The sequence below is a fragment of the Idiotropiscis lumnitzeri genome, chromosome 3, assembly GCF_059441095.1.
Source record: "Idiotropiscis lumnitzeri isolate Australia: NSW breed Sydney's pygmy pipehorse chromosome 3, RoL_Ilum_1.0, whole genome shotgun sequence".
Classification (NCBI taxonomy): Eukaryota; Metazoa; Chordata; class Actinopteri; order Syngnathiformes; family Syngnathidae; genus Idiotropiscis; species Idiotropiscis lumnitzeri.
Window position 1 is genome coordinate 1,354,755 of NC_142393.1, and position 24,364 is coordinate 1,379,118.

Consider the following 24,364-nt stretch of genomic DNA (forward strand, 5'->3'; position numbering starts at 1 on the left):
TGCTGGTTTGCCTTTTGGGTGCACAAGCACGAGAATGAAATGGAGCTCAGGTAAATCTCACTGGCGCGTTCACTGCCTGTCCGACGATCACCAACATGTGATCTGGCATAAGTGTGTCCGAGTGTTCTCGTCTTGAGATTGTGTGTCCACTCGACGACAACAAATGTCTCCACTCTCCCGTGGGAAAAGCAAAACACTTGAGAGGGAAACAGAGGCACAAGTGGACACACAGGCGGCCAGTCAGGCCTCTCTGATACTTGCCGTGTCAAAAATAACCAGCTCTTCATCTGACTGACCAGACAGCCTGGGGTTTGAGGGCCTATTATTTCTCTGGACCGAGTTCAACAACTACACGCGCACACGCGCATGCACGCTCACGAATATGCAGACGACGCCATGGAAACCGTTTGCGCTAACCACAGGGCACATTTTGTTGCAAAATTTAATTTCAGCTCGCTCTTTATTACCCATCTGATTTGCTTCACATTAATTAACTGCTTCATGCTCCAATGTGACCATGTTTGCTCTTCAAATTGGTTAGTCCGAGTGGAATAGGGAGGAAATAGGGAATATGGAATTCGAAAAACCCAATACTGAACTTTTGAGTTTTCACGTGTGTGAAAACAAACACACAGATTGCTTGAAATAGTTTTCCAGTATACTTTATTTAACCTGTTGGGGGAAATGATTTATTTGAAACACATCTAAAATTAATATGCACCGGATTTTAATTGGGTGACATTTGACTTTGCATTCGTAACATGAATGAGGGAAAATGTGAATAATACGATCTGGACATAATCATGTCCCTCCGAATCGTGTGAATAAATGCATCTTGAAGAACAACCCATTAATCTGTAAAATTCAGAATTCTTTTTGGTCACCATTATATTTTAGCGCCCTCTAGTGGTCAATAAGAGAATTACGTTACATTAAAGCCTATAAATCAAGAGTTCAAACACTTGAAAAATACAGTTTAATTCACAAAACATCATGAAACAGATGCAAATGATTTTTTAGAGAGAAACAGTCTACATTTATACTTTATAACAAATTGAGTTCTGTATAAAATACATCTGCAACTACATATTCAACGTGTCTGTGCAGCTAAAAAAAAAATGAAAGGTGCTTTTATAGAACAAGCATTGTGCTATGTTAGGCATAGTAATTCTTATTCTTCGCAAAAGTCTATCTCGGTGTCTGTTCTTAGGATTTTCTGGAACTTTGGTCAGGGGGAAGACAAATAGCCTTTGGGGCAAAAGAGTCTAGACACCGCCGAAAATAATATAGTTTTAATAAAATGCATTAAGTGCACGAGTCATTACCATAACTGAAAATATGCAAATGACGTGCTTGTAGGAATGTGGCACAAAATCCCCCCAGAGCTTCTTCTTCAGTTTGCATCTTGCTGACGACAGTCTAGATGTCCTGTTTGAGTTTCTTGACGCTGAAGTCACTGTCATGGTCCAGTTTGGCGAGGGTCTTCTTCACGCGCAGTGCTGTGAGGCGCGCTGGTGCGTTCTGGAACCAACACTCCTTCATGATCTTCACGATGGACGACATGATCTGGACACACGCACACAAACATTCTGATGAATCCCGCTACGTCCATGAGTCTGATTCCGGCTCGTTGTCTGTCTGTCTGTCTGCGTATTTCTCATTTCACCCTGCAAATGTGGCAACTCTGGTGATCGTAGCTGACTCTGCTTCACACACGGATGCTGCAAAATTGATGCATTGCCGATGCGACAATCGAGCTGACTTTTATTTGTCTTTGTTGTCAACGCCAATGAAAATGGTACCTTGAGATACAAGTGACGATTATTGGCTTTGACGTGCAAGCAAAAATTAGAGATTGGAGTGCTGTATGATGACAGTGAACTCAGCTCAGCTCACGTCACAAAAAGTAACAGTTTGGCATCGTGAGCAAATCTTCGAAATCATCGGGACTTCTCTCCCCTCCATTCAGGACATTGGCCAGAAGCGCTGCCTATCCCGAGCCAAAAACATCATTAGGGACCCCTCTCACCCCCATCATGGACTGTTCACTCTGCTAGCCTCTGGGAAGAGGTACTGCAGTGTGCGGTGCAGGACCACCAGGTTCTGCAACAGCTTTGTCCCCCTAGCCATTAGACTGTTAAACGGTCAATCACACACATAGCAAGCCTACCCAGCTGTTACCCCCCCACTTGCGTGTTTTTCTCTACAAACTTTCTATTTTTTTGCACTGTTGTACATAAAATCCCTTTTCTATATTCCAACTCAATACTACATATTTATATCTGTATATTTATGGAACCTGTGCGGGTCAGATGTATCGACATTTCGTTCTGTATACATGTGTACAAGAATGACAATAAAGTATATCTGAATCTGAATCTGAATCTGAAAAGAGGTTTTTTAATGATAATAGTTAATGCCGCTTTTAGTTCAAGTTTCCAGTCAAACTAAACACAAAGATAATGACGTGTATTTGAAAGAGACACATAATTTAGCTTTGAATTCAGTTGAAACATAATTTGCAACGCCATAGACAGGCTAACGAGGAGCATCAAACTTGTTAATGAACTGATGTTAAAACACAAGTGATGCAGCAACACAGGTAGACGGGCAATTTAACAATCCTCACGACTTAACGACTAAATTTACTGCATGTTGGTAAGTCAGTGATAGGAATTGAATTAAATTTTCTTCATTTGTCTTCATGGCTGTATTATACTGCCACCCGCTGGCCAAGTCACGCACACCAAAAGAAGCTGCATTGAATTAATCATGACGGCAAACTGTTTTTAATTTTGTCGGTTCTATTTATTTATGGGTAGTGGACCGGTTGGCACGATGGCCTCGCAGTTCAGAGGTCGTGGGATCGATTCTGGGCTGAGGCCTTCCTGTGTGGAGTTTGCATGTTCTCCCCGTGCCTGCATGGGTTTTTTACGGGTACTGTGGTTTCCTTTCCAAAAACATGCATGGCAGGCTGATTGAACACTCAAAATTGCCCCGTTACCCTTGTGAGGAGAAGCGGCTCAGATAATGGACGCATCGATTTATCGATGTTTTTAGGATATGTTTTTAAAAACCACAATATTATCGAGTGTTTTTTTTCCGTGTTAAAAAAACATTTTTTGGCCTGTGGCTGGAATGCCATTCCGTTCACTTCAATAGGATGGATGATTTGAGTTTCGAGTTTCGAGTTCCACGTTGGTCAAGGAACAAACTCAAATCTCAAGGCACCACTGCACCTTCAACACAAGAGGGCAGAATGACTTCCAGGGAGGAAAACTTTACGCAGCGTATTCCCTTTCACACAGATGTCGGCTTGCATCTTTTTTGTTTCCTCATATGTCACCCATCGTCAAGTTGGACATTCCTGGCATACTGTAAATAGCTCGTATATGAAATGGGCCGGTTCTGTGTGAATGGGAATTGTTGCTGTGTGTCACTTCTCCATCCATACAAAGAGCGTGTGGTCATTGCAAACCAACGTCGTTGCGCTCAAACAATGCAAGTGAGGAGCCCAATTTTCACGCGATGTGCGTTGTCGTGGCCTACCGGGTGGGAGTGCAGCCGGTTGTGCAAGCTGGGCCTCTGCTGGTCCACACAGACCACTTTTTTCATCTCTTCAAAGCTGGGATCAGAGGGCACCAGGTCAAAGAAGGGAGGACGGTACTCTTCCACAATCCCTGAATATAAAAAAAAAAAAGAAGAAGAATGTTTTCATTTCAATTGCACAACTTCTACCCCGTGAAATATCGCAACGCATTCCTTGAGGCCGAGCGGGAAACTGGGCTAAGTGGAATGCGCCAAGTCTCATTATCACCCTGATGAGACAAGACAAGTTGTGAACCTCGTACAGCCATCTTTTTCTAATCTCTGCATGCACTTGGAAATGCGTGAATGTCTCTGGAATAGCAATCCTTGTTGAGCTGGGAGCACATTTGATTACACAAGAACACAGGAAAAGATAGAAAGTCCCAGGCGACGAGGCTGGGATGAGGGAAATGCACACACAACACGGTATGGATGTGTGTCGGCATCTCGCACAGTGTGTGCGTGTGTGTGTGTGCACGCATCTGGCGTCTGGTGTATGTACAAGCGAGTGCTGACACCAGATAAGACTGTTTATAATTACTGTAGCGCTAATCATGAGGGAGGCTAGTCGAGACAGACACAGACAAGCGAAACAGCCGAGTGCTGAGAGACGTGCGACCAACGGGCCTCTCATGTTCATGCAAGCGGCCACATGGATGCTCCGTCTTGCCGTGAACGCGTCGTGCCGTTGTCGTATATGCACTTTCAAATGGTCTTAGCGTCTTAGCGGAGCTCATCTGCGACAAGTGAACTTGTTTTAAAGTGCTGATAAGTCGTTTTAATAATGACGCTGCGTTCATAAAAGTGCAATGACTTTTCTAAATAGGATGAATGTTGATAAATCACGTGATGTTTGTCCGTTGTTTGTCGATCTCACGCGGCTATAACACGGCTGATTTGATTAACAAGGTACAGCTTGCCAACGGCAGATCCGAAATGATCACGTCACACGTAAACAGGTGACCAGAGATCTTCATTTGGAATGATAAAAAAGTCTCGGCGTGAACCCGGCTTGTGAGGGACGATTTGCTAGATGTCGAGTTAATCCTCAAGAGTTCTACGCCCAAAATTTTTGGTGGATCATCAAAGAGTGATGGATTATGTACATCGAGTCGCTTTTTTTAATTCAAACCACCGAGAATTAAAAGTTCCTGTGAAGTGAAAAAAAAAAAGTCTTGTGACTTTGACATACAACAGAGAAATTACGTCCCTGCCAAATTGGACTGATTTTAAAAATCGTATGTATATCGAAACTGTGAAGAAAAAATCAAGTGAATGTGTTGAAACTACTCAACGCTCAACCGTCCGTCAACTGTCAATCAAATGCCACAATACATTCTGGAAAAATGGATGCTACTTCATCTAGCACCACGTTTGCGCTGCAAATAATATATCGGCTTAAAGCCTCTGACGGTTGGGAATTTATCGTCCAAGTGCTTTTCCACGCCTTGACAACAAGGCGCGCTATAAAACGGACGCGCTGCCGCAAAGCCCCTGTCCACACGCTGGCTGTCTTGTGTGACTTTCTCGATTCCGTGACATGAGCGCACTCACGGCCGACAAGGAAGTGCTTCCAAGTGGTCATGCTAGCAACCAAGCTAGCTAGCTAGCATATCTGTAAAAAACAAATAACTGAAATGGTGGAAACCCGTTTTAGTTTTTGAATCATTGGTTGAATTCCAAATGATTTGCCTGCCGAACCGTCGGACTAGTTACCATTGACGGTTGTTCTGCGTGAAATTTCCCAGAAGACCAAGCCCAGGGCCCAGATGTCCGTTTGCTTGTAGGACTCAAAGACGTCTATTCGGAGGCTCTCATCGAGCACCTCGGGCGCCATGTAGCGCTTGGTTCCGACACGAGGGTTGTGGCCCACATCCAAGTAGTCATTGGACTGCGAGTGGATCACAGCCAGACCTGACGGAGGAGGAAAGCCGGGCGGCGGCCTTTACAAGTCATGTCGATAAACTGCGAGGAGCTGCGATGCTTCTGCTGAATTCTCACCAAGGTCGGCGATGCAGCACAGGCCGTTCCTCTTCACCAGGATGTTTCTGCTCTTCAAATCTCGGTGGGCGATGGCGGGTTTGCCCTGGGAGCTGACGATCTCGGTGTGCAGGTGGACCAGGCCGCAGGCCACCGACAGGCACATCTTCAGGCAGCTTTCGGGCTCCAAGCTGCTGTACTGCAGGAAGTCGTAGAGCGAACCCAGCTCGTGGAAGTGGGTGACGAGCCACAGCTGCGTGCTGGAATTCTTGGACGTCATGTCGGAGGCGATGAAACCTGAAGTGGGAATAGAAGACACCTGTTTTTCGACTGACTCGGCCTCTTGCCCGACGCTCCGCATGTGTCGTTTGCAAATGTAGCACAGCACCGAGTATGTTGTCGTGCCGAAGCTGCACGGTATTGTAGATCTCGGTCTCTCGGAACCAGGACTGCTCGTCTCTGGAGGAGAAGATCTTGACCGCGACACTCTCGCCCATCCAAGTGCCCCTCCACACCTCGCCATACCTGCCTTTACCTGCGATGGCAACAAAGAGTCATTTGTTTCGTGCAAAAGCGTCAGAAAGTGATCATTTTGACTGACCGACACATTCCACAAGTGAAATCTGCCTGGCCATCGTCCTTTGAACCAGGTAGGGAAGGCCGGTCCCACTCCCTGATGTACAGAACTCATCGTATATACCCTGGAAAAAACGCACACGGTCCAAACTGAAAGCCTGGAATAGCTCAACACGGCGCCAGGTTCAACATGAAATCCCTTACACCATAAGTCGGGTCTTCTCCATTTGGGATCTTGAGCATGGTGGTGTCATGGTCATCTGCGTTTTGGAGGCGGAAATGCGCACGCCGGAAGCGCAGAAAGATCAGCAAGGCGCACAAACAGGCAGCCATGAAGAAGACAAGTAGCGCCGCGGCCATCCACATCTCCGGACGAGGCTGCTGCGGCGGGATTGTGGTCGTCTCGCCATCTGCGTGCACAAAAGGCCACGTTTCAGTTTCAGAACTCGGTTGCTGTCGTTACTTTGCGCTCCTTTTTCACTCTCGGGCTCAGACCAATCACGGCTCGCCTGTTTTCTGAAGTTGAGCCGTGATTGGTCGCAGATCTGGGCAGTGCCTCCCGCGGCCAAATGGCGGAGGGCTGACTGGCAAAAAATTGTCAAGCGCCCAGCTCTGATTGGTCGTTAGCTGAGTCCTGAGCGACTGTGATGTCATTTTCAGTCTACAGAAGTGACTAAATGGCCGCTCCCATTTTGCTGCATGTGAAAATTCTCAACAATTGTTTGATCCATCAATGTCCGGCTTCAATTAGAACCGAAAATGAAACATTCCTTTTCATCACCACCAGTTGATTAGCAGCAGCAAAACTTTCACAAGAGAAAAACTGCAAGAGTCACTGAAAGCCATAGAAGTGATTGCCCTTGGGGAAAAAAAATCATCTACTTAGGAGGCCAAATGAAGATCATCTTTCTGTCAAATGTGTTGCGCCATTTAGGTTTCTTCTGAAATCTCACTCAAAAGCCAAATATCTACAAACTTTTGTGGCTAGTGTTTTTTATCTTTGAACACGATTGCACACTGACTTCCAAGTTTCAAAATGTGACGATGTGGTCAAAGTGGTGTCGAGTTGCGGCGGCCACTGACTGATGTTTGGACGCGGCGTTGCGAAGGCGTTGCATCGGTTCTGTCGGCAGCAGTGGACATGAAAGCGGGCAAAGGAGGGGAAGCACTGCTCCCTGTAGTTGCTGTTGGGGAAGCAACCCTTCTCCTCAAGACCGTCCACCCACGAGTAGAAGCACACGTCGCCCCTGCACGTGTCATTCACGCAGGTGCCTTTGTCATTCTCGCACGCGCATAGCAGCTTCTCGTCATCCTCGGAATCTGCAAATGATCAACAGGTCACACGCCATAGTTTGGAAATTCATTTGCATTTTTTGCCCACCGGGAGGCAGAGGAGCAGTTTTACATGAACATGACGAGAAAGTTGTGGATTCTAATTTGAGTCAGTTTGGTTCTTTCCGTGTGGGGTGCTCGTGTTTTCCCGTCGCTTACAAAGACAAGTACGGAAATTCTCAAAGTGCCTTTTGTGTGCCTGATAGCTTCATGAAGGCCCAGCCTCAATGAGACGCCAGTTTTCCAGTCAAGCTAATGAATCGTCTTTGGAATGAAAATTGACTGACAGATGGATGGATGTGAAAAAAAATGGTGAGCCAAAGAACTTAAATGAATAGTTTGCAGGATCTGTAACAGCGCAGATCCGAGATGGTCGCTTCTTGAGCCAATCACAGAATCACATTCATTTTTATTCTTTAGGAATGTTATTTTCATTCGGCTGTGACAGCATCCAAAGAACCAGAGCGCATGCTATTATTCGTGATAGAATGATTTTTTTCAGGGCCGATTATCAGTAGTCACGGAGGCTGATATTTGAAGGTGATATTCATTTGTTGAAAAAAAAAAAAAAAGAATAAAATGGTGTAAAAATTTGAAATACTAAAAACTTGATTTAGTTTTTTTTAAAACAATTTGAGTGATTTACATGTTAAAGCTTTTTTTTTTAGTTCTTAGAAAATAGACAACTTAGGTTTAAAAGTGTACGGAGTTCCCCGGCTCAACTACATGTCTTATAGTTCAATGAAAACAAACGGCCCGGCTGATAATCGGTCTATTACTAGCTATTATGTGGTGTTTTTGGTTTTGTACTCAATGATATTAATTGCACCAGTAAAGTGTAGTGCGTGTTTTTTAAGACAATCTGATATGAAGACTTTGTAACCAAACTGTGAAAAGCAACCAGATCAGCGTGCACGTAAAGGACAGGCCTCATCTCAAAACTCCAATTTGGCTGACATTCGCTCACGGGAGACCACAAAGCGCAACGGCACTGCAACTACGCCCAACTTTGTCCTTCACTCACCTGCGTGGTGAGCAGATATCGACAGCAGCAGTCCAACTAGTAGCCCTGTGAAGCCAAGAGAGCCGTCCATTCTGCGGAGCAGACCCATGCAGAATCTGCAAAACGTGGCAAAAAGAGTCAAAGGTAGACAAATGTGATTTGCTTGACATTTCACTTGTTATGTTCACCAAATCTAAAGTGGTGTCCAAAATCACAAAGGAAGCAATGGCCCAGCCTGTCTGCCCATGTTCTAATTGCTCTGAACGGGAGCGGGGGAGAGGGGAGGGGGTGCAAGGAGGCTGTAATAGCACTCCAGAGTGTTTGTGTAAGTGGGCTGAGACTGCGTGTGGCGCTGCGCGAGCTCGGCTGCCCTGCTTGCAGAGTAAATATTGATGGCGATGCTTCCTGCCATTGAGTGGCCCCACCCGGCTGGCCGGCGAGACTCCGGCAACTCATTGTTTAGGGCCGCACTGCCGGGGGGGTCACGCAAGTAGCGCGGCCTTCATACAATGCGGAAGCATGCGCTCGTTGCGTGAGTGCCGCGAGTATCAATCGTGCCACTCCCCAAAAAGTTGAGATTTGCAATGAACGGCATGTTCATCGGATTAAGATAGAAATGCATTCTGGTCTCTTAAAAATATCGGAATTAACCAAAATCGCACATGCAAAGAGAAGAATGTGTGAGCTTGCTGGCAGGGTGGACATTTTTTGTCTCATGTTAGCATTTAAAGAGCACATGACGCAATTAGCAAGCCAGTTCTGTTTAACCAATAAGATTTGAACTTCAAAAAGGTTTTAATAGCAATTGATATTTCACTATGACAGAGTGTTAAAGTGGACGACATCCCACAGCACACCAAACAGGATGCAAATAATGACACATACGTGTGAATGTGAATATTCATTTTGCAACTTTGCACTGTTTCGGCCTCCATTGAAGAAAGTCAAAAAGTTCCTCAAAGAGGCAGACAGAATGTTCAATACCGTCATCAAAATAGAATTCAAATGATCAAAAGGACTTGTTTTCTCAATTGAGTATAACTCTGTAAAAAAATAAGAAAAGAAAAAATTCGCCAAAACATCATGATCAATCCAATGTATTTTTTTATCTTATAATGCTTGGTTTTAATACCTGTCACGATAATGCAGTGCAGTTCCGAAGTACACTTCACTCATTCACGACCTGCCGCGTAAAAAAAAAATAAATAAATAAAATGCTAATCATGACTTTGTACGAGACATTGCAACAGAACATTTTCCTGCTGTGCAGAATCATACTTAAGGAGCATTTTCACGCATTTGTATTGGGACACCCATCCATCCATTTTCTATGCAGCCGCTCATCATTAGAGTGGCGGGTGAACGGGAGGACGAGAGGTGGGCGGGGTAACACCCTGGACTGGTGGCCAGCCAATCACAAGTCGACAAACACTCGCATCCGCCCAAAAGCACAAGTTTGGAGCCTTCAATTAAACCAGTGCTTCTCAATTCATTTCTGTTACCCCCCGCCCCCTAGCAAGAAGAAAACAATTTACCCCCCCCCCGCCCGCCACCACCACCCACTCTCCACCGCACCTATGAATAATAGCATTTTCGTTGCACCATCGAGTTAATACTTGCTGCCCATAATGGGCAAGGAGAGCGCCACTGCCAACTAGTGGAGTGGATGTGCAATTACACTTTATTGTAGTACGGTGATAAAAGAAAGCATGTTCCCTAGGGTCACACGCGCCCCCCTCAGCATCGCACCGCCCCCCCCCCCCCCAGGGGTCCCACCCCACCTTGACAAGCACTGAATTAAACTAAGAAGGGCATCTTTTTGGAATGTGAGCGGAAGCTGACATTCCTCGAGAAGACTCACGCAAGCACGGGCAAGAACATTGCAACTCCAGGCAGGAAAGCCGGAACGCGGAATCCAACCCGCTAATTCAGAACTGAGCGGCAGACGTTCTTAGTGCAAATGTAGGCTCCTTGAGTCTCGCTTTACGTGAATGTTAGTCGTGATGATTCAATGAGTGATTCTCTGCTTAATCCGAGTACGTGTGCATGTTGTTACCCACGACTGAGCCAAATGAAATATGAAATGCCTGCTGGATGCCATTTCCACCTGACATGAAAATCTGATAAATACCTAACAAACTATCTTTAGACTTGCCAGCAACCCCCGCGCCCCCTCCACCTCCTCCCAAATCCGGTTAAGAGTGTCCTGCACTCCACTCTTAAACCACAAGCCATATTTGACCAAACATTAGCTCGCACTTTGTGCTTTGTGTGGCCGGCAAGTCATTGCTGGCAAATCTCAAAGTCTAGCATAAACACAGCTCCACCCACTCATAATGTCCGTGGTGGGGCACAGCTGGCTTTCATTTATCTAGCGATCACTTTATCGCAATCGTGTGTTCCATCGTAGGCCGTTCTGACATTCGACTCCAGCGCGCTTCCTCTCTGAGCTCTCGTCTGTTTGTCCCCCGGTCTGTCCAAAGCTACACCCCTTGTGACCCAAGGGGAAGAGATCCATTGTCATCTCTTCCTCCCATCGACAGCTTCCACTCAGGGAGGCAGATCTCTCATACCATCTGGATGACTGTGTGCTTCGTGTGCTGGATGGTGGGGCCGCGCAACAGCACAACAGTCTCGACGAGACCCTGAACGGGGCGCATCAAATAAAAACCTCTCCGAGCCGTTTTATTGCATAAATTTAATAATAGACACATTTGTTTGTTGTTGATGATGTTCAACCCAAAAGGAATCCAGCATTTGGGACTTTCTGCAAAATGCGCTGATAGACTGAAATGACTCAGTGTGTCTTCATCTGGCAGTCAAAGTAAGGCTTGGCAGGCGTCACGGCTCACTTATTGTCTGCGTGCTCGCACATGCACGAGTGCTATGGAAGTGAGCAAAGAAACATGCTGATCTAGAATTTATTGCAGTTGGCTCATTTGGACGCATGAACGGCGGTGGATCGACTTTAATTGCACTTTTTATTGAATCGATACAGTATTTTTGGATGTATTTGTTTATACTGCGTATACTTTCTATACATATGTATCCATCCACCCATCAGCCGAACCGCTTAACCTCACGCGACACCACATCGATCCCGGCTGTCTTCAAGTGATAGGTGGGATTCACCCTGAACTGGTCGCCAGCTAATTACAGAGCACATGCAGTGTAGAATAACAAGATTTCAAACATTCAAACTCACACTTATGGACAATTTAGAGTCTACGATCAATTGACCATGCGTGTTTTTCGAATGTGGGAGAAAAACGGAGTTCCCAGACATAACCCGCACGTGCACGGGGGAGAACAACAAAAATCTGCACAATGCCCAAATGTATATATCTATTTCTATTTCTATTTCTATATCTATATCTATCTCTGTCTATCCACAATAGTTTTGTGCATGTGAATGCTTGCTTGTGTTGTGTCCCCATGCGCCCTCCGATTTGCTGGCGACCAGTCCAAGGTGTACCCCTCCACTGGGATACACTCACAACCCTCGTGAGAACAAACAGCATAGAAGCTAAATGGATGATATATTGTGTATTTATTGGAATATTTCAGTTATTCAAGATTAGCTCCATGAGAGGGGCAAAACATCTCCCATGATGCAGTGCACGCTACAACTGCAATAATAACAAATATTAAATGTATGCGTCAACCAAAACGGAGGATTATTATCTTTGTAAATGCAGAATTTTTCAAATCGCTCTCCCGAGTGTGCATGCGTGCCACATGTAGTCTCTACTGAGTGAGTAGTAGATTTCATATACTCACTAAAGTCTATAGTATGCACATTTTCTTCAACATTGGAAAATTATTGATTTTTATGTCCAGTACAGTAGAGATTTGGGAATTCAAAAACTTTGGATCATCATATTCCAATACAAATGTAAGTGAGAAGTGAAAAAAATATGATCATGGCTGGGCTTTTATTTGTAAAGTCAGCTCAATTCTAAATTGACAATCAGGATACTACAATAAAGTTGATGTTTCATTTACAATCGACTGTATAATAACGATAGCACTCCGATTTTCACTCCTATTTTAATACAACATGACGATGTAATTTCTTTCTTTGCATTTAAATGTCTTCAATCCATCATCACTAACTGTTAAATTGCTCCAAAAAAAAGTACGCGCACACGTTGTCAAAACAGTCTTTTCAAATCGCCCCTTCAAATTGATCATTCGGTAACACGCGTTCGCTCTCGGGAAACATTTGGGATCAGGAACACTTGATTCCTAAAATAAACAAGTCAACAACTAAAATGCATTTGATATTTGATGGCGTTACCTGTTGTCAGCGCTGCTTTTAACGTGATGCGTGTGAACACCGCACGTCTACCATGTCCACTTCAAGTGTTCCCAGTTTAAAAAAATCAACGTGTCCATTTCTTGAGAGACTTTCGTTCCTCCACAAAAAAAAAACTTAAATGAAAATGTTTACTCCCAAAACCCGCATCCTTGGCGTTTTTGGGCAACGTTGCCCCTCGAAAGCTGCCGTTTTTGAAAATGGTCCATAAATGCGACAGAAGTGAAAATAATGGAAGACGCAGCCGCGGCAGTGTGAGATTATCTCATCTCGGATCTCGTTCCAAAATTACGATGACACACAAACGAGCAGCCCGGAGTTAGACTGCTTGAAGCCAGAGAGGATTGCTCAAACAAGTTGGCCTTTTGTTGATGTCTTTGACCGTGATCAAAAGGCATGATTACATTTTTTTTTTTTTGCAAAGTACAGTTTTGTCCCACCCCTCATTGTCCCGCGCAGCTCAACTCTGCTCTGCCTGGAATGTTCTCATAGCGGTTTTCCTGTTGCTATAAACCGTTCATTTTCCCTTTCCCCTGTGGACTGAGTCTGCACTGCACACTGGCAAGGAATGTGCTTCAAAGACCCCTCAAAGATACAACAACATTGTGGGGGGCAAAATGTCCATGCAATTGCTTTTTATTTATTTCAAACTGCCAATCTTTTCCCCTATTGTGACAAAAAGATCAGATTGTTCTAAGAAATGAGGACATATGTAATCCATCTCTCAGTGGAAACTCTGACACTTAAATGTCAGCACATTCAAGCTCATTAGTCATAGTTGCAAAATGCTGCTCACAATCTGCAAAAGGAAGTGCAAAGAAAGAAATCCAGGTAAGTCCCGCGTGCACGCAACCACAACATTCTGTACATTCGAATGTATCGCGACACAAGAGTTAAATGGAAAGTCAAGTCAAGCGTCCATCTCAGGCGGCGGCCATTTTGCCTTGTCCTGCCGCTCACAGTGGAAAGAAAATGACATCACAGCTGAAGGCGCACGTTTCAAACTCAGATTTAAATGGTTTCACCGTCACAAGTGTCCTCTGAAGGGAACTGTATCTATGTGGTGGCCCGCGACAAAAATGAGTTTGACACTCCTGGGCTGAAGGGCTCAGCTTGCAAACGTGACCAAATTCAGAAAAAAAGTCCAAATATAATATCTTGGGATGCCTGTTAAAATGTTGTGCGTTTGTAACTGCCGCTGAGACTTTTCTTTTTTCTTTTTTTTTTTTTTTAAACAATTTTTGGTGTTTGATGACTTCAGAGTTTGCTTGTTTTTTTTTTTCTAGATACGAGGCGTCACTAAGCCGACCAATTTCTTGTCTTTTGATAAGAGTAAAGACGCCTTAAGTTGATTTGCCGGCCGCCAAAAGACTCCACAGAAGATGAACAGAGGTACATATTTGTGCTCGCATTTTCCGTGTTTGCAGCTTATTGTGTGTTTTTATAACGCACAATACTCTTGAGTGTTTTTCATTTGAAAATACACTTTAATTAAACAAACAAAACAAACCGACACCGTAGAGTTAATACTCGCTGCGCACAATGGGCGAGGAGAGCGCCACTGCCAACTAGTGGAGTGGATGTGCAATTACACTTTACTGTTGTACGGCGGAAAAAATGCACGTTCCCCAGGTTCACACGTGCCCCCCTCAGCATGGCACCGCGCCCCCACCAATGGCCAGTCTTGTTCTCTCAATTTTGCCAATCGTAAATGCACGTCTCCGGATGATGACGAGACTAGAGAACCAATGTCCCAGGGCACATAAGGAGCACGAAATCTCTTTGTCAAAGGAGAAGTTTGAATGCAGCTTCATGAGATTGTCACTGAATAAGACTGCACACTTGTCGTTTGTCTTGGAATTTGCAAAAAAAAAATTGCTTGATTTCCTGAGTTGTTTTATTGAAAGCAGCGGCAGTGGGTCTTTTTTTTTTTTCCGTCGTCAAAATCTTGCCTCTCTTGTGCTTAAGCAGCGTCATCTCTTAACTTTTGCACTAAAAATGAGAGCACTTTGCTCCTTGTATGTTGCACTGACATTCATTTGACTTCACGTGATCTCGGTAAAATATTATTCGTTTATGCGGCAGTATAACTTTAGCTGTAAAGTTGTCACCTTGGTCACATTTCTAAAGTTACGGTCACTGGTCGAATTGTGTCCTTCTTGGCCCAGGTCACGCTTTCCTTACTCATGTCTTCTATTCCTTCATCTGTTTATTGCAGCGCTGACCTAAAGTCAGTAAGTTCCCTTGGCGAAGAGGAAGTGAGACATTTAATCGGAATCATAATCAAATGTGACGCAACAGTCTTAAAATGACCACGTTTGTTTTTTTAGCTTTTTGTTTCACATTAAGAAGAATACACAAGCAGCCAATCGAGCTCAATTGTTAGGTAATGATCCCGCATATGGGATTAAAAAAATGTTTGAGCTTCACAGCTCGAGAGCCATCGCATGCCACTTGAGTGCGAACATGATTGGTGCCTGAAGATAGCTCGGTGAAACTTAATGACGCTCGCGGCTCTGATGAGAGGAGCGTTGCTCGTAGTGTTACGGACATTCACTACCTTTATGATGAGCTACTTTTAGAAAATATTGTTTGTTTGGAAGATAGCTGGGATAGGCTCCAGCACCCCCGCACCCCTAGTGAGGAGAAGCGGTAAAAATGATGGATGGATGTTTTTTTCCTCCTAAACTATACATTGACGGGATGTCGCCACATTCAACATTCTTGTGAATTTTATCAAGCAGAAGAAACGATGTGACTGATGTTTGGAATGAAGTCTCAGCACACAGCATGTTTGAGAGGGAAGGATTGTTGGGCACTAATTATCAAGAAGATTTGTGTCTCGAGTTTTTCCACGCCAAACTCATAATAGCATGCCTTGGTAAACCGTACTTTGTTTACTGGGAATGGAAAACAGCCTTTCCCCAAATTAGGGATGAATGATTTATCCTTTCGGGACCAAAATTGCGATCTCAGACAATGCACTTCCGAGATGGTCAAATCTGCGGTTTTTTTTTTTTTTTCTTTTCCCTAAAAGGTTCTTTAGTCCCACGCTCATGACAGAATCAGAATCAGAATGACTTTTATTTTCATTGTAGTTTGTGTTCAACGTGATTGCAGGTGATGTCCACAATGTCCTGGCAAGTGTGTCGATATTGGGCCACAATTGGCATTAATAAAAACGACAAATAAAATAAATCAAAGGGAGGAAAGGGCACACTGGAAGAGAGAGACGTGAGCCGCGCCGCCATCTTGGCAAAAAAAACAACACTAACCAGCACCAGACTGATTTGAAAAGAAAAGAAAGTTTGAGTAGCATTTATTTTCCATTTCGTTTGATGCTTTCTGCCGTGTTTGACAGTGATGATTTGTCATGATTTAGAATTTTGTTAATCGCTCAAATTGGGCAGGATTGTGAACAAATCTTCTTTCTGTAGTGCATCAAATTTAGAAGAATTTAGAATTGACGCTTTATATGGACTTTAAGGTAAAAAAAATGCCAGCGCAGTGGAACTAGCTCAAACCTAATTGAGTGGAAGACTTGGCATGTTTTGTGACTCCAATCAATGCTGCGGATTTACATTATTTATTTAGAATGGCAGCTCATACAAACTTTGTCAAAATAGTCTTCCGAAAAATCAGCAATCTTCTGTGGAAACTTCCAATTTCGGTCATATTTTGTCTTTATTTGTGGACCTCTTGGATATTCTCTCTTGCTCTCGTTCCATTTCCTTTTGCTTCTCCCTCTTTTTCTCCTCCTTGGCCTCCTTGTACCTCCACACGGGAGGCTCCAGGTAGCCCTTCTGCCTTTTCTTCTTCTTCTCTTTCTTCGGGGTAGGCTCGCCAGTTTTGGTCACTTCAATTTTGGGGACGCAGCCCGTGGGGAAGATGCTGTTCCTGTGCGCCATGCTGCGGGGAATGAAGCCTCTCACGCCCCCGGGTGGCGCGCTGTCCTGGCAGCAGGAGGTCAGGGAGACCGAGGCGACTGATGCGGCGCCGGGAGAAGCGAAGGTGAGCGAGCCGTTGCTGTGACTCACCGCGCACTCCTCCAGCTCCTCGCCGCCGTGCTTTTCCAGCAGCTCGGGAACAGCAAATCGCCGCTTGCCAATCTGCGGGGGGCTGCTGGGACACAGCGGATGGCAAGCGGTGGCCACGAGGGGGCTGCGGAGGCTTGTGGTCATGCGCACCATGTGGTCCATGACCCCGTTGTCTCGGGGGTCCTGAGGGAAGCCGAAGGTGAAGCTGTCCTTTATTCGCTGCCGCAGTTTCTGCCCTGTGGTTTTGGTGGCGGTGGCTTTTGCCACCAGCCGTTTCAGGTCCGGCCACTCAGGTGTGTAGCGCTGACAAAACTGCTCCGCCGCAGGATGCGCTTGCAGATAGCGGATTCTGTTCATTGTCTCAAATCTTCCTGTCTTCAAGACCCAATCCTTCAAACCACGCGCTTGAACATGGTCCATTGCATTCATATCGGCACCTGCGCATGGCAAAAAAAGTCCGTCATGTGTATGTACTCATGAAACATGGCGCAATCGAAGCGACGTGACTTCTTCGCAATTGTGATGTTTGTGGTTCGAATCTTGACTCTGGCCTTCCGGTGTGGAGTTTGTGTTCTCCCTCCATACTTTTTTCTGTGTAATGCGTTTTCCTCCCACATTCTTGAAATCAAAATTGGCCGTTGTTTGTCCAGGACAGGGCTTGCCAAATCCGGTCCTCGAGAGCATCTATCCAGCCCGTTTTAGATGTCTCTCTCTGCTGCAACACACCTCATTCAAATAATCAGCTCATCAGCAAGCTTTGCAGAAGCCTGATAATGATCCTGTGTTAGAGGAGGGAGGGAGAAATCTAAAATGGATGGAGGCGCTCAAGGACCAGACTTTGGCGCCCCTGGTCCACGTGTACCTCGCCTTTCGCCCAAAGTCGACTGGGATGAACTCCAGCGAACCGGTTCATGATTAGCAGTACAGAAAACGAATGGATGGTTGGTTGAGCAGTCAAATACCGCCACCATGTGGCCACTTTTGGAACTCCACCTATTCAGTGGATGAACGCCTCTTTTTTCATGTAACACAAACTTGGGCAAAGTGCGGCCCGTGTGCCACATCCGGCCTGTCCATAGTCTTGTTGAAGTGAAGCAGAAATGTTGTGCTGCTTTTATTTGAAAAGTTGCTTTTATGGGTACACTGGTGGACATAATCAAACACTGGCGTCTGCAGTGTTGCCAACTTAATTATTGATTTTTTTTAAGCGACTTTTCATACCCATACAGCAGCTATTTTCCCCAAAAGAGACCTGACAATGACAACATTTTTTAGTTATTTTTTTAAAATTTCCTCCATATTAGCGAGTCAAGAAGATTAGGCTTGATAAGACTCTACACAAATGTACAGTTTCATATGTGGTACATGTTGGGTGTATTTAATTTTTCACCGAATCATTATACATCTCTGTCAATAATGTACTTCCCACTTATATTTGGCGGTTGTGTGCCCAAATGAATTACAGTTTTTTAAAGTGTAAAGATGGAATTTTAATGACCGCTTATAATTTTGTTGCAAATTGGCATTTCCGTATTATAACAACACATTCGATAGAAATCTATCGAAACAATAAATTTTTGTAAAATATGCGGTTGACATGTTTGTTTTGCCATTCTTCGTTGCAAAATTGATTGTCCATCCCTGATTTAACAGCTATGGAAACATGTTGTCGATATCTGCAATTTAGTTTTGTCTGGTCGGAAAAAAATATCTCCGATTGAACTCCATTCTTTTTGTAAACAATTGTCATTTCAGATATCCGCGACGTCACTTACCATTCATGTGTATGACAGAAACCGGCAGTTCAGGTTCAGGTTGTAATAAGTTAGATGCAGAAGCTTTAATTGCTTGCACTTACCGTGCATGAGCAGGGCCGACACGCAGTCCTCTCGGCCCTGCAGGCCTGCCTTGATGAGGGCGGTAAAGCCACGGGGATCCCTGAGCTCAGTGTCCACACCCGAGTAGTAGTTGAGGATGTAGTTTAGGATGTTGGCGAGGCCTGCACGACAAAGACGACGCGCCACTGAACGGAGGGCGGATTCCTGCGTGTGTGCGGTCTCGATTGCGGTGCAACTTACCCGCCTGGGCTGCAATCATGAGGGCTGAGTTGCCATCGTTGTCTTGGTGGTTCACGTCTACGAGAGGGCATACGTGCAGCGTGGTGACGATGTCCACAAAACCTTTGCTCACAGCCACCATGAGTCCACTCTGACGGGCAACAATGGAGACAAGCCACGTATAAAAAATGGACTCCAGCTTTTTCTGCCCATTATTTATATTGTGTTTTTATTGAGTTTTTATTTTTTTAGAAATTGACACATCTAATGAAACATACGAAAGACATTAACATTACATTTATTGGCATAAAAAAAAGTCTAAACAATATCTACAAATAATTTCACGGGCCATTAAACTGAAACGTGCCATTTAGTTCACCAAGAAATAAAATCTATAAATATCCAATACAGTTAACTGTCAAATATTTTTTTTATGGATTACTATCCTCTACGTTGTTTTAATTCATTCCTTCTCAAATAGTGGCGCCTTCTTTAAAAGTTGAGCTATATTTCTTTTTTTCTTTTCTTTTTTTAATGTTTTTTAATTTTAATAAGCAAACAATGTTATGCTGCAGTCCACTGACGACAAATGTTACTATTTATAGTTTATAGTGGGCGGGACACGAAAGGTTTCCTTCTTTTGGGGGGGAGCGCAAGAGAAAAGAATTGAGAAGCAGTGATCCGATTGTATATTTTAAGAATTGTATATAAATATGAATTGAAACTATCTTGAATAATAGAAAAATAACATCTCAGCTTTCTAAAATGAGACTTTATCAATCCAATAATATCATCCATCTCTCATCCAAGCCTCTTCCCCTCACAAGGGTCGCGGCCATGCTTGAACCTATCCCAGCATAATTTAAAAAATTTATTATTTTTATTTGATTTGATTGTTTTACACATTTGCGTGACTTCATATCCCAATGACACTCGAAAATAATTGAATGCTGACAAAAATATTAGGTTGCTGCAGGATGGGTTAATCCACATTTGGAGTAGCTCAACATGTGCATTACCGTATTTTCCGAACGCGCACATGCATATAAGCTGCAACAACTCCCTTTTTGGCGGGAAAAATAAAAAAAACATGACACACAAGCCGCACCAGACTATAAGCCGCAGTTTTGTTGAAAAAATCTATAGAATGATTTTGTACTGTGAATGCACAGAAAGGTACATAAACGGTTAAAACAAGTGCCTTTGAACGTGGCACCAACTTTGCTCATTCAAACACAAGAGAAAAGAAATGGAGATTTAGTTAGCGTATTTTCTGAACTCTAGAGCGCTTCGACTGGTGAAAGAAAAATCCACAGAAAAGCCGCACCGCAGTATTAGCCGCACGGTTCAAAATCCAGGAAAAAGGTAGCGGCTTCTAGTCCGGAAGATACGATATGTTGCGCATTATTATCTTTACCATTACAGTTCTTGCTTTGGAGTTAATCGCAATGTTTCTCACCCTGCCGTTAATGTCCAACTCCATGGCCTCTTCCTTAGCCACGCCTCTCTCCAGCATCCTTCGCAGGCGGATAGCATCATTGCGAAGGCATGCCTCGTACACGGTTTTAGGAGGCGCTGCATACTTGTCGTCTCTTTCAAAGTTCGGAAGCACCGAGTCGTCGGAGAGGACGCTTTCAGAGTGGCAATTGTCCAGGTTCATGTCGGAATCCTCACATGGGCCGGCGCCCAAGTGGCGGTCGTCACATGTCGAGGCCATTGGCCGCCGCCCCGCCCCTTTTGCCGGGATCACACCTGAGCGTCTTGGCTTCTGCGTTTCGTTCTCATCTGGAACGGAAAGATGTCGAGCGAGACACAAATATGAGTTCCTCATCCTTCCCTCAAAGCCGCCGGCGAGAGCACATCTCCTTCGACAAACGATCTCATTTTCCATTAAAGCTGTAAATGTCACCATCTTGAAATCAACGGCGGTTTGGCGGCCAATGATAAGAAAAGAGCGCGGCGTCTTTGTGGTGAGCGAACGTGGGGCAGGTGAGCTGAGAGGCCCAAAGAGGATGAGACGCTTCACCTCACTTCAGTCCCAACTTATGCGGAAGGCCCATTTACTTGATGCTTAAGCTGCCTGGACGGCATGCCTTTGGCCCGGCTGCCTTGTTAAACGCCGCCGGACTGTTGTCGGGCAAAAAACAAGACAAGACGAGGCAAGGCGGCACATTTCACACTCTCGGCAACTCAAGACACTTCTCCGAGCACAAGAAAAATTGACGACGTTCACAAGCTGTGTGCGGCATCACGGCTCGATGCCGCCTCACCATGTTGACTTTGAACTCTGGTCTCTGGAGTCTGCACATCTCCGAAGCCTGCTGGGTTTCTATTCAATCTGCATTTCTTTGTATTCAGGACCCGAGCTCTTCAGTGATTTCTAGACGGATAACACAACTTGAAAGTCTTTTCGACGGCTCATCGGGAGTCCGCGTAAAGCCTTCAGGCTGGACTCATGCGTTCTGATGACTTGGTTCTGGTCCAAAGTTGAACGTGAGCTGCAGCTCTTTGGTGCTCTTTTGAAGGGAATCCCGTCAGAAGAGCGTTACAATAAGCAAGTCTACTGGAGATAAAAGCATGGAGAAGTTTCTCCTGATCTTCCTGGAACGTGCAAGTCTAAAGTCTGGAGATGTTTTCCGGCTTCTAAATAATAATAATAATAATAATTTGCCCTTTATTAGTCCCACAATGGGGAAATTCGAGATTCGAACCCAGGCCTCCTGGGGAGACTGGGTCCTGAACGCGGCGCCTTAGACCACTCGGCCATCCTGGCAGCCATGGAAAGGCTCCTTTCCGGATTGCTGAAAGTCCAAATATGTTTTAGCCCATCTCAGGCAACTTAATTTTTTACGCAATCAGATCATTGTGCAGGAAATTCTGCCCAATGATTGTAAACATTTCTTAAAAAAAAAGTACATTTTATCGTCTACTTGTGACGGCCCCTCAAAGTGGGGCTTTGAAGACCAGCCGCAAAACACCGGCTGGCATTTGCGCTTATGCAACTTTATCAAAGCTCCACCAACAGATTTAGTCGGGAATTGTGAGACAGCTTGTCCAGCCCTCGGCCGTGCTGCTAAGTGACATGTGGCAGGTCGGCTGGTGACGCGTCAGGCAGGGGTGAGTCAGGACGACGGATCACATGCTGATGAGATGGGAGTTTTGGCCCCAAATCTTTACATCAGAGGTGTGCCATATTTCTGCGTTTAACATGTATGAAGAGACTGAAAGTGTAGTTTATCAAAAAAACTTTTTCTTTACACATGGACACGGCTGAAATTATGTTTGCATGAGGAAGCAAAAACTGGTTTGGATTTCCATCAAATGGGATTCGAGCTATTTGGCGTTTGCCGTCACAGAAGCGCTTTTTTCATTTTTTTGAAACTAATACGATAATGTCCTAACAATATGCAGACTCCAGTTGCTCCTGCTGGCAATTATTCTTGTGCGGTGACAACATCTTTAGGATGAACTCTTGTTGACCTTTTAAACTCCTTCTTAGCAACAACCCTAAACTTGTTTTGGTACATTTTCTCTGAGTCAAACAAAACTTCTTTACAGTCAAAGTATTATTATTTTTTTTTTAAAATTCAACTTGTGGCTTCAACTTCCTGCCGAGCGCTACCTTCCGCTTCACCTCTCCGTTGCAAACATGAGCCGCACCTCCTTGACTTTGGTGCACAAATGTCAATTTATTTCCCCTGCTATCAAAATCAAACATTTTAGTTGCGAGTAATAATTCTCACCCTAAAAGAATCCATCCCCAGAAAGTCCTCTTCTTTTCCCTCCGCGTCGATGACTGAAAGCATCTTGTTGCTTTCGACTGGTTCTCTTTGAAGAACCTGCTGGCTTTAAGTTCCCCAAAGTGCCCCCTCCCTCCATCGCATCGTAATGGCCACTTAGGTTGTGTGTCCTCCTTGCAGGCTGTGCAATCCTAAATCAGGCAGCGTGCGCTCTGCCTCTCATCCCGATGACACAAGATTTAGGGATTAAGCAAAGCAAAAATGACAGCGGCTCCCCTCGCAGTCTGCTGAGGTAGTCTGGTGACCACACCCCCGCCGCTCCCCTCTTTCTCGCGCTCGCTCATTTTTCTCACTTGTCTCCGCAGCTCACTCAGTCCGTCCACCGCCACCTCGGCCCGTCTGTTGTGTCATCGGAGCAAACCTCTCCCAGGCCCATTCCGCTCTGTGAGTGAATCACAGTCGCTTCCCAGCTCGGCACATTGTCTTGGGAGTCGCTCGTGGCTTGCTTCTGTTTTCCCATATGCAAATCCGTTTGCTGGGACTAACAAAGCCAACTCTGGTGTTGTTGCGCCAAGCCAGGGGGCCCTGCCTGCTAATTGTTCCCATGACAGAGATGACACGCATGGAAACACATGGACATGCTGTGACGCACGCACGCACGCATGCACGCACGCATGCACAAACAAGCCGGCTGGGGAAGATTGGAGTCAGGAACGGCATCTGTCTTTCCGTCAAAGCAAAAGGCCAAGACTTCAACAAAAATGAATTGATTCCCTGGCGCTGTGAATACTTTTTGAATGACCGCCATTTACAACAAACACGTAAGTTTGTCTTAAAGTCTGCAAGGAAACGCCATAGACAGGCTAACAAATTGCGTCTGCTTCTTTATGTGATGGCGTCTTTTCAACACAAGCGGCGCAGCAACACATGTAGATGGAAAATATAACAACAGTCACAGCCGTATATATTTTATCTTTTGTAAAAAAATAAATAAATAAAAACAAAAACATGGCATTCTAATGAGCTACTTCCAGTAATTGTGACACTCGTATTTACACACTGCCCCCTGGTGGTTGTCAAATCAAACACCCCAGAAGGAGCCACAATAAATTCATGTATAATTTTTAACAATGTATTTTGTTATTACAATCCGTTTTTCCTAAATGTCATTATTATTGAGTGCTATTTTCCATTTTGGAAATCACATGATAATTTTTTTATTGGGGCTTGGAGCAGAATTTCTGTCATTTCCATTCATGTGCGACGAGGAAAGATTATTTGAAAAACTTTTGCTTTGATTCACGGAGATCACGGAACCAATGAAACCCTTATCTCAAGGTACCAAAGTTCCTCTTTTCATGTCTCCTCTCGCAAAATTTTGCCTTTAAAATCACTCAAGTCAATTTAGCCGGTTTAAAAATACACAATTTGTCACTTTTTCTCCAGCTCTCACACCTTTTTTTTTCTTGCGTTGGCCAACATTGTGAAACGTGTGGCGGTTGTAAAGGTTGACACGTTTCACAAGTTGTGCTTTCGTCCATTTGGTGGCCCGTTTCTGAGTCGAGTGAAGGTGGACAAGAAGATCACATGAACGAGTTGATTGAAAGCGTCAGGACCTCGCTCACATGCCGTCGGAGAGTGCTTGTTAACAGATTAACTCCACCGTGTGACCCGGCGACCTTGCTGCCCCGCATGCGGTTGCGCAACATTTCCGCTCTAGCAGAGATCAAGTC

General features: G+C 44.7%; 2 protein-coding genes across 4 annotated transcripts; both read right to left on the minus strand.

Annotated features, from left to right (window-relative positions):
• Positions 1-646: 646 nt before the first annotated feature.
• Positions 647-13,263, minus strand: acvrl1 (activin A receptor like type 1). The gene is made up of 11 exons (XM_088290119.1): positions 12,780-13,263; positions 9,612-9,662; positions 8,501-8,595; positions 7,228-7,464; positions 6,349-6,554; positions 6,170-6,269; positions 5,957-6,103; positions 5,590-5,865; positions 5,305-5,502; positions 3,550-3,680; positions 647-1,566 (listed from the first exon to the last, which is right to left on the minus strand). The coding sequence occupies exons 2-11, from the start codon at positions 9,653-9,655 to the stop codon at positions 1,420-1,422; spliced, it is 1,581 nt and encodes a 526-aa protein (XP_088146245.1). The 5' UTR covers positions 9,656-9,662; positions 12,780-13,263; the 3' UTR covers positions 647-1,419.
• A 2,599-nt stretch (positions 13,264-15,862) lies between these two features.
• On the minus strand, positions 15,863-22,942 carry ankrd33aa (ankyrin repeat domain 33Aa). 3 transcript variants are annotated; one of them, XM_088290734.1, is made up of 5 exons: positions 22,635-22,942; positions 20,351-20,676; positions 18,913-19,042; positions 18,693-18,833; positions 15,863-17,271 (listed from the first exon to the last, which is right to left on the minus strand). In XM_088290734.1, exons 2-5 carry the CDS (start codon positions 20,606-20,608, stop codon positions 16,469-16,471), a joined length of 1,332 nt encoding a protein of 443 aa, XP_088146860.1. In that variant the 5' UTR covers positions 20,609-20,676; positions 22,635-22,942; the 3' UTR covers positions 15,863-16,468. The 3 variants fall into 3 exon arrangements, with proteins under 3 accessions (XP_088146860.1, XP_088146861.1, XP_088146859.1); XM_088290735.1 differs by lacking the exon at positions 20,351-20,676; XM_088290733.1 differs by lacking the exon at positions 22,635-22,942 and having other exon boundaries at positions 20,351-21,244.
• Positions 22,943-24,364: the final 1,422 nt, after the last annotated feature.

What these genes read in the sequence shown, in the direction of transcription:
- acvrl1 (XM_088290119.1), bottom strand. Translation starts at nt 9,655, where the DNA reads ATGAGTGAAGTGTACTTCGGAACTGCACTGCATTATCGTGACAG. An exon ending in AACGCCGCGTCCAAACATCA is followed by an intron (nt 6,555 to 7,227) that starts GTCAGTGGCCGC and finishes TTGTGCACGCAG; the next exon opens with ATGGCGAGACGACCACAATC. An exon ending in ACCGGCTGCACTCCCACCCG is followed by an intron (nt 1,567 to 3,549) that starts GTAGGCCACGAC and finishes GCGTGTGTCCAG; the next exon opens with ATCATGTCGTCCATCGTGAA.
- ankrd33aa (XM_088290733.1), bottom strand. Translation starts at nt 20,803, where the DNA reads ATGGTGACATTTACAGCTTTAATGGAAAATGAGATCGTTTGTCGAAGG. An exon ending in AGTTGGACATTAACGGCAGG is followed by an intron (nt 19,043 to 20,350) that starts GTGAGAAACATT and finishes GTTGCCCGTCAG; the next exon opens with AGTGGACTCATGGTGGCTGT. An exon ending in CATGATTGCAGCCCAGGCGG is followed by an intron (nt 18,834 to 18,912) that starts GTAAGTTGCACC and finishes TTTGTCGTGCAG; the next exon opens with GCCTCGCCAACATCCTAAAC.